General features: G+C 54.1%; 1 protein-coding gene across 3 annotated transcripts; it reads right to left on the bottom strand.

The window, feature by feature from the left end:
• Window positions 1–74: 74 nt before the first annotated feature.
• Window positions 75–8,223, bottom strand: NLE1 (notchless homolog 1). 3 transcript variants are annotated; one of them, XM_013053597.2, is made up of 13 exons: window positions 8,164–8,223; window positions 7,899–8,042; window positions 6,710–6,927; window positions 6,050–6,129; window positions 5,181–5,257; window positions 4,913–5,010; window positions 4,410–4,602; window positions 3,815–3,950; window positions 3,621–3,667; window positions 2,368–2,570; window positions 1,183–1,342; window positions 999–1,069; window positions 75–384 (listed from the first exon to the last, which is right to left on the bottom strand). In XM_013053597.2, exons 1-13 carry the CDS (start codon window positions 8,179–8,181, stop codon window positions 372–374), a joined length of 1,458 nt encoding a protein of 485 aa, XP_012909051.1. In that variant the 5' UTR covers window positions 8,182–8,223; the 3' UTR covers window positions 75–371. The 3 variants fall into 3 exon arrangements, 2 of the variants coding, with proteins under 2 accessions (XP_012909051.1, XP_012909050.1); XM_013053596.2 differs by having other exon boundaries at window positions 8,158–8,210; XR_001178583.1 differs by lacking the exon at window positions 75–384 and having other exon boundaries at window positions 2,451–2,570; window positions 8,158–8,210.
• Window positions 8,224–9,509: the final 1,286 nt, after the last annotated feature.

Genomic DNA, 9,509 nt, shown 5'->3' with positions numbered 1-9,509 from the left:
GGGGTTAGGCAAACTGATGTAGCATAGTCCTCTGGTGAGCCTTGGGATTCTAGGACAAGGAACCACAACTTGAGTACACAAAATAGAAGCGATTTATTTGGTCACAGAATCTCGGCTCTGACACTGAATAGAAAGAACATTTAGGAAAGGAGAAGGGGCAGCAGCAGGGCTCCATAGCCGGGCCCCCACCACCAGCGATGGGATGGCCAAGGGCTGAGCTCACTGGTAGTCCCCCGGGACCTCCGCTCTCCGGCTCCAAAGACAGCAGGCCATGCTCATTAGCAGAGTCACCATGTTGACCTTTGGTCTGTGTCGCGGCAAGCAGCTGGAGAGGCAAGTACAGGTAGAGGTCCCCAAGAACTTGGGATTTTTCATCTTCTCCATCTGTGGGAGGAGGGGAGGGAAGAGCATGGTATGTCTCATCTTGGGAAGGGAGGATGCCAGATAATCCCAGGAGCCCATGACAGGGAGAGCCTGTGGTTCACTCAGTCATCAAAAGCCTCACTATCATGTCTGCTCCAGCTACCCAAAGTTAGGTGAGGTACCCACTGCCTGCCCTGGCCAAGGCCTTATCCCAGGGCCTGGCTGCTCGTGTGTCCACGAGGGTCATCTAATGGCAAACGACGGTTCTCTCCAAGTACACACGCTTCAGCTTCCCAAGGCCGTTCACCTATCTTTGATCGCCCCGTCTGCTGAAGCTTGGCAACTCCCATGAGGCAGGTGAACCGCACACTTTCCAAGACTGCACAGTGAAAGCCAGAGCCAGGATTGGAAGCGAGAACTACCGCCTCCTGCTGGAGGGCCCCTGGGCCTGCCCCCCGGAGAGCACCGTCAGAGTTTCCCATATTCCCGGGAATTCCGCACCTGCCCTCTTAACCACCAAGAGAACCTGGCGCCACACACTGTCTTTGGCCCCTGGAGAGCCCTCGGAATTCACCAGAAGGGAAAGGTGTCGAGAGTGACCAACTTGAGGGCAGGAGAGCCAAGCACACACTCACATCCGGAGGCATTTGTCCTTTCCACCACTTGCTACCCTCTGGCCATCCGGACTCCAGTCAACAGCATATACCTAAACCGAGGTGGGGGTTGTGGGAGGCAGGTCAGTAAAGAGGGTGGGGGGCAGAAGGGCCAGGCTTCAGCCCCACCGCCTACCCCACTTCTGCTCATAAGGGTCAGCCATACCTCATCCGCGTGGCCTGGCAGGTCCGTGGCCAGCTTCTGGGCCTTCACATCCCATACCTTCAGTGTGCTGTCACTGCTGCCGCTGACCAGGAGCCGGCTGTCGGCTGACCATGCGATCTGGTACACAGCGGCCACATGGCCACGCAGGGAAGCCAGGTACCTGGGCCAGGAAAAGGGGGAAGACGGGTATTAGGTCTTCGAACCTGTCTGAAGGGGCCCCTATTCCGACGGCAGTGGTTCTCAACATTAGTTGCACATTGAGAATTACCTGGGAATGTTTACAAAATCTCACTGCCTAGCCCCTATCCCAGGGTAATCATTGCCAAGGGCATAAAGATTTTATAAAACTTTCCCAAATGAGCTGCTTCTAGGGGGCCTCTTGCCAGGCCTCTGTACCTGCACAACTTTGCCGGACTTAGAATCCAATGGAGCCACCTGCTTAGTCCCTCTGTCTGACAGCCCCTAACGCAAGCTGCCTGCTGGCAGGTGGCATGGAATAACAGTGGGCCAGGCCCACCTGGAACTTTCTGACCAATACAGATTAGCTACGTCTATTTGGACAAGATTAGGCCTCTCTGAGTCCATTTCCTATCTTGAAAAAGAAGGGCTGCCGTGTGGCCCTGGCCCCGGCAAGGGTCTCCCTCATCCCCTTTCTCTTCTTGCCTGTGCCTTTGCCTCTCCTCTGATCTAGTTCACCTCAAGACCATGGTGCCTCATTACACCAGTGCTTCTCAGACTTTAATGGGAGCAGACTCACCCAGTGACCTTGTGAAAATCCAGATTCTGATTCACAAGGTCGGGCTGGGGCTCGAGGTCCGGCATTACTATGGAGCTCCTGGATGCTGCTGCTGCCGGTGTGCAGACCACACTTGGAGGCGGCCCAGGAAATGACTACACCCCAAACCTGCACTTCTGCCGCACACCTGGCCGTCTTAAGGTCATTTCTCTCCTTTGATACGAAAGGAGCTAGCATTTCAGTGCCCATTTACTGCCAGTTCTAAATATATCATCTCACTTAACTCTGGTAATGAAGCTGAGAGGTAGGGGTCTTCATATAACAAAAGAGGAAACAGAGGCTCGGAATATCTAAATGCTTGCCAAAGCCACACAGCCAGTAAGTGGCAGAGCCAAGCTCCTTCCAGAAGACTAGAGCCCTTCCTCTTCCTTCCTACACACCCCACTCACTTGCCCGTCCTGCCGTCCCACAGTTTGATGGACTTGTCGAAGGAGGCGCTGGCGACAATGCGGGAGTCAGGGGAGAAGAGCACCTGGTTGATGAGGGCTTGGTGTCCCGTCATCCGTGCAAGGGGCTTCTTGTCCTCTGCTGGGAACCACAGGAACAAGGTGAAGTCGTCTGAGCCAGACACCAGCCTCTCTGGGCCCTGGCCCTAGGGGAGGCAGAAAGCACACTGTGTTGGACATGGCTTCAGACAGGAGAGCCCCACCTCAGCAGCAAACACACCCCCGATGACCCCACACTGGCACAGAGGCTGGCATTAGGAGAAGTGAGGCCTGGCCAGCTACCGACTCACTTGGGGCCCCTGACAAGTCACTCCCCGCAAAAGGAAGCTTTATGCACATGGAATGATTTTTAATCACTGTACATAATTATGAGAAAAAGCAAGGTACAGAATAGCGTGTTTAAAAAAGGGAAGGATTCGGGCGCCTGGATGGCTCCGTTGGTTAAGCGTCCCACTCTTGATTTCGGTTCAGGTCATGATCTCAGGATCACGGAATCGAGCCCCGACACGGGCTCCATGCTGGGCATGGAGCCTGCTTAAGATTCTCTCTCTTCTTTGCAAACCCTGCCACTCCCACTCTCTCTCTCAAAAAAGGGATATTAAATGTGGATTTGTATGCGTGTATATGTATGAAGTCTCTGGAAGGAAACAGAATGCATCTAGAAGAAACGGAAGGGCCACACATGGGAGATGGGAGACTTTTTCACTATCTACCTTTTTGTGTTCTTTGCTCCCTAGAGCACATAAAATGTGTTACTTTGAATAAAATAAAAGAGAGGTGCTTGGGTGGCTCAGTTGGTTGAGTGCCCAACTCTTGGTTTTAGCTCAGGTCATGACCTCGGGGTCGTGGGACCGAGCCCTGTATCAGGCTCCATGATCAGCAGGAAGACTGCTTGAGATTCTCTCTCTCCCTCTCCACCCCTCCCACCCCCGCTTGTGCTAGTGCTCCCTCTCTCAAATAAATAGATTTTGGAAAAAAAAAAAAAAAAAAGAAAATGTAATAAATAGATAAGCAAATAAATGAAACAAAATGATTAAAATGATCTCTATGTATTAGGATTTTAGGAGTGTAAACTAGGATCATCACAAACTTTCTGGAAAAGCAAAGGGGGGAGGGGCCTGAGTGTCTGCACCGTTGAAGGGACCCGTGGAGGATGAGGACAGAGCTAGGCATGCTGATGGCCAGCAAACACTCACCCGCACAAGGTCGTATCGCCTCTGAGCCCTGTCCTTCAACTCCTGCACTGTGGCCAGGTACCGGAGGGGAGAGGAGATGAGAAGGCCGATTAGAAAATCCCATGCCAATGGCAAACATTCCAGCCCAGGTCTGAATCCTGCACCCTGAGCCAGAGAAGCAGCTCCTTCCCAGGCAGCCCTCCCCGCCCACTCACAGGACCCCTGGAGGTCTTGGGCATTCACTGAGGCCTCAGCTGGCTCAAAGGCTCCTGTGCGCAGGGCGTAGTCAGTGCTGAGCGCCATGGTATTCACCCAGTGGCCGTGGCCTTGCAGAGTTCGGCACAGCACACCCTAGGGCAGAGGGAGTCAGATCAGACACGCTCCCACCCCACTGTCCACCCTAGGGAACCAGTACCCCCAGGTTAGCCCCAGAGACAGTGATGCGGGACTCAGAATCAGGATCCTCATTCACTGTGATCCTGATCAAGTCACCCCTCTGGACTCAAGTCTCTCCTCATGTCTAAAATGAACGTACTGGGCCAGATCACGGTTTCTGCAAGTATGTTTCATGGGAAGGAAGTGAAGGATGTAAGAATACATGGGCACTGGGATACCGGGATACTGCAGGTTCCTGACAGGCTTCCTGCAGTGGGAACATCTGGGCCGCGCTAACGAACACTGGAACCTCCACTCTCATGAGCGCCAACCACAGGACCCAATGGCCAACGTGCCTTCCAGCCCTGGCACCCTGTGGCCTGAGATTTCCCCAGGAAGGGTTCTGGACCCTCCCACCCCCACGCCGGCTCTTACATCATGAGCCCTCCAGACTTTGATGGTGCGGTCCTGGGAGGCAGAGTAGAGAAGGCCGTCCCCTCCCCACCGGAGACAGGTGACTGACTGCGTGTGCCCGGTGAGGATGCGCTCACAGCGGCCCACAGTCGTATCCCAGACCCGCACGCTGCCATCCTTAGAGCTGCTGGCCACGTAGCGGCACTCTGGGTTCCTGGAGAGCAGGAGATGCGACCTCACTTCTGACCTGGCAATGCCCGCAGCACCTCCCCACGCTTAGCTCGAAAGCCGAGGACAATGACGCGACCGCTTCCTGACCCATGATTAAGCGGCATTACAAGGCAGCTCTCAGACCCACAACGAGCAGGTCCTCTCAAGCAGCAACACAGGCTTAGAACACCTGCCCCACCATCCCCCATGCCATTACTGTCCGTCAGGCTGGCCGTCTCGCCCCTGCGGCAGGGGAGAGGGCAGTTTTGAACCCCAAGCTCCTCATCCCCCCCAACTCCATCAGTGTCACTTACGCATGGAGGGGCTCCCAGCTCAGGCCTGTGATCCACTTGCTGTGGCCGGCGAGGGGCCTGCCCACCTGCTTCCCTGTGCCTGGGTCCCACAGGAGAATCTGAAGGACAGAAGCTTACTGAATAGCCCTCCCCCAAATGTCCCTGGGCCCACCAGGGGTCCCCACTCACTGCCCCCAAACAACCCTTCCCTGAGGACCCCCGAACCTGATTTGGCCCAACTAGGAACGGAGCCCAGAGTCCCTGCCCAGTTACCCTGACCACCACCTACCTGGCCATTCTTGCAGCCTGAGGCCAGCTTCTTGCCGTCTGGGGACCAGGATATGCTAAGCACCCAGTGTCTGTGTCCTAGGAAAGCAGGGGGAGGGAGAAAGGAGGGAGCAAATCTGTCTCTATTCCCTGTGCTTAGCAGTGCCTGACCCTCTTCAACTAGTCCCAGAATAAATGAGCAGTTGAACCAAAGGAGAGATGAGAGAGGGTTTTCGGCAAAGGGAGAACCCACTCCAAGTGCTAAAGCCATGCATCCGCTGCAGAAAGAGCATTTCCACTTTCTATTAGTTCCTTACACGAGAGATGCTATAAGGCATTTGCACACATGTCCTCCTCTATAATTCTCGTGACAGCTCTAAGGTATGCAGCAAGAACGATCCCCAATTTTTCAGATGACAAGAGTGAAGCTTGGGAGGCACGACCTACGCACACAAGGTCACCCAACTAGCGTGTGGTGACCGGAAGCATCAGCGCCAGCTGGGGCCCTGACATGCAGATTCTCAGGCCGCATCTCAGAACTAAACAGACCAAGACTCTGGGGCTGGGGCCCAGCAATCGCATGTTAACAAGCCTCCCAGCTGACTCTGATGCACAGTCAAGTCTGAGAACCACTGTGGTAGAGGTTGGATGAAGCCAGGTTCTCCTTGCTACTAGCTGTCAGCACAACCCACAACCCCACACTGATTCTCCGGTCCAGTCTCTGCTTGTTTGTGGCTGGTCAGGCTCGAAGGGGCGGTCTCTACCTAGAAACGGGCAGCTGCTAGCCGGCTATGAAGGGGCTGAATCAGTTCTGGGCCTCCTTAGGAACTAAAGGGCTAACCACACCCGCCCGTGAGTTAAGACTCCCTACATAGCTAATTGCGTACTGACCCTGGCATGTGAAATGTGGTGTCTCGGTGCTGAGATCCCAGAAGCGCACAGTGGTGTCTCCGGAGCCACTGGCCAGGTACCTGGGGAAGAAGAGAGGCCACCTCATCTCTGCAGTGGGGACAAGGGGTAGGGCCTACACCAGAACACTGAGTTTGTGAGTATGTGAGTTTCTGCTCCCTAGTCAACTGTCTTCTGGGCACAGAATCTGGGACTGGACTTTTCTCTCTCCCCCAAGAAGGAGAAATGTAACACTGATACCATCTTGGAGAAGACCCCAGGCGGCCATTTCTCTCCTTTTCCTTTCTAAAAGGAACGGCCATTGCTATAACCAGGTTTGAAGCTTCTCATTATCCTCATACAATTGCAAAAAACAAAGAAACTCAGTTTCACAGATGATGAATTAAGTTAGAAAGTGGCTTGTCTGGGTCCCACAGCTAGGGAGTTTGCAACTCAGCTCTCCTGAGATCAAGTCCAGGAAGGATCTCTTCCAAGGTGGGTGTCCTTTAAGACCAAACACCACCGGGAATGTCCCTTACTTGCAATTTGTACCCAGAGCTCAGGTCTTTGATAGGCAGCCTATTGATTTTAACTTGGGGCTACCCTCCCCACCCCAACCTGAGGCTGCCCTCCCACACTTCATGATTCTGCAGCTGTCCTTACTTTCCTGTGGGGCTGAAGGCCACAGAAATGACCGCCTCGCTGTGACCTTCCAAAGAGCTGGTGCAACGGGTCACAGCACGGACCCTGAAGATGGCCTGTGGCTGGTAGATGATGTCAAGGACCTTCTCTGTCTCCACTGCCTGTGACTCCAGCGTCTTCCCCAGTGACGAGATGATCTCAGCATCGTGGACATAGAAAGCCAGTGGCAGGGGATCTTCCTGGAGGGCAATAACAAAGGGCAACTCCTCCATCAAAGGATAGGCAGAAGCTCTCCCCACGGAGCTGTGGGCTGGTGAAGCTTTACTATTTTCTGTTTGGGATACCCCCCACCATGCCCACTGAGCAAGGCCTTTTTAATCCTCAAAGACTAAATACAGGACAATTACATAGTACTTTAAAATTCTTTATCTTTAGCTTATAATAACCAGGAGAGGTAGGCATCAATATTCCCACCTGACAGATGAGAAAACTGAGGCTCAGAGCAGCTACAGGTAATTAGTCCAATGTCCTACTGCTAATGACTAATTCAAGTGCTTCAGAAAGAAAGTCCTTAATTAGCGTTAATATACAGGATTACACAGCGTTTTCTAAATCACCACACTATGCCCTACAATGTGTTAAGAAGCATCCAAAAAAACTGGTTGAAAATGCAGACTGCGTTTTACCCCCAGAGTCCCGGTGTAGTAAATCCGGGGTGGGGTCCGTTACTGTGTTTTTTAAGCCCCTAGACCCACCGGAGGGCAGCATTTTGATAAACTCTGGCTTAGAAGAGCAAGGGTTGTGAATCTGACATTTGGGTTCCATTTCCAAATCCACCACCTACTGCGTGGCACCGTACAGATCACTGAATGCCTCCCGGCCACCCTGTAAAATGGGGGATATTAACGAGGAGCTACGGAGTGGAATCAGACGATGCACCCAATGCGTTCAAAATGCGATCTCTCTCCCCAGATGGACCCTGCTGGACCGCGCGCAAAGCGCTGTCACACTAATTAGATTAGATCTCCTGATCCTCCCCCGAAGTAGGCGGCCCTGCCGCGAACGAGGCGCCAGGGTGGTTCACCCACTGTCGTTCAGCAGTGGGACCCCCGAACCCCGGTCCTTGGGTCTCCCGATCCCTTGCGGGCGGGACTCTGGCAGGGCGGCCCGCCCAGCGGAGGAATGAGGGGCCGCCCCGGCCGCCGCTCACCTGGGCCAGCAGCGCGTTGCACACGAGCTGCAGCTTGTCCGGGGTGATGTCCACCGGCACGTCGAACGGGGAGCCCAGCACCTGCCCGCCTTCATCCTGGAACTGCACCAACAGCCGCTGCACGTCGCCCGCCGCCGCCTCGTCCTGCGCCCACAAGTGCGGGGGGTCAGCCACACCGCCCGACCGGAAAGCCCCCACTGCCGCCTCCCTCCGGCCTTGGGGACCCTGGACCTGAGCGCCCCCGCCCGCACTCACGCACACCCACCGCCGCAGCGGCCGCCATCCCGCGTCCCCACGTGGAGGAGAAACACTCCGGCGGGACGGAGCGCCGCCCCTGGGGTCGGGCGGCGCGGCAGCCCGCGACATCGCCCTCTGGTGTGGCGGAGGGGAAGTGCACGCCGTGCCTTGCCCGGCGTGGCGGTGGATGCGTCTGGTACCCGGCTCCGCAACCTCCCCTTGGACAGGTGGTAGTCGCCCCATTCAGTCGCTCCCAGTGCCATGCAGGATACAAACGGCCTTTTGTCTCTGTAGAACAGGGATTCTTGCCCCACTCCACAGATGGGGAAATTAATTGATTTTCCCCAAACTCAGAGACAGGAAATGGCAGAAGACTGAATTGGCTTGGCTCTTGGCAGCAGCAACCTTGCAGGGACGGCTTACGAAACCAGACAGAGCCTGTTGGCTGGAAGGCAGAAATCATCATTATTTTTCAAATGGATCAAATCAATTAGTAATTCTTGAGTACAAAAGCAAAAAGTGTCTACATTTTTCAACACTCGAAAGCAGTAGCAACAATGATGGGAATGATAGCAACGTGTCAGGCATTGTTCTCAGTGCTTTACACGTATAACACAGTTAACCCTCACAAAAACCCTTCTGTCTCAACCCTACAGATGAGCTGAGGCAGAAACCCGCTAACATGAGGGCTCTTAACAGAAACCTGGATCTTCCTTGGAGCTCTCCCCACATCCCAGCAGTCTCCAGCTCTGTCAATCTGGCCTCCTTAACCTGCTCCGAATCTGTTCTCCCCATCTCCTCTCTCACACTCCGGGCTGAGTCAGCATCGTTGCCTACAATAGCCTCTTTTTTTTTTTTTTTTTAAAGATTTTATTTATTTATTTGACAGAGAGAAATCACAAGTAGGCAGAGAGGCAGGCAGAGAGAGAGAGAGGAGGAAGCAGGCTCTCCGCTGAGCAGAGAGCCCGATGCGGGACTCGATTCCAGGACCCTGAGATCATGACCCGAGCCGAAGGCAGCGGCTCAACCCACTGAGCCACCCAGGCGCCCCGTACAATAGCCTCTTAAATTGCCTCCCTGTTTCCACTCTTGCCTCTTCCACTCTTGCCACTCCTCTACATTGCAACCAGAGTGACGTTTTTCAGACGAACGATGTGGACTGTCACTCCCCACCCTAAAACCCTACAGTGGTTCCCATTACAAACAGAATAAAGGTCAAACTTCTTCTGTTGGTCCACTCAGCTTTATTTACCTCTCCGGCCACTGCTGTCTCTTTAAGATCAAATTCTTTTGGCTTTTTCTTAGTTCTTCCAAGTCTTGACTCTTCTTGCATTAGTGCCTTTGTACTTGCAGATTTCTCTGTCTGGAACTCTG

The sequence above is a fragment of the Mustela putorius genome, unplaced genomic scaffold (genome assembly GCF_011764305.1).
Source record: "Mustela putorius furo isolate JIRA1106 unplaced genomic scaffold, ASM1176430v1.1 tig00003962_pilon_pilon_pilon, whole genome shotgun sequence".
Taxonomy (NCBI): Eukaryota; Metazoa; Chordata; class Mammalia; order Carnivora; family Mustelidae; genus Mustela; species Mustela putorius.
This window is presented reverse-complemented; position numbering and strand designations above follow the sequence as displayed.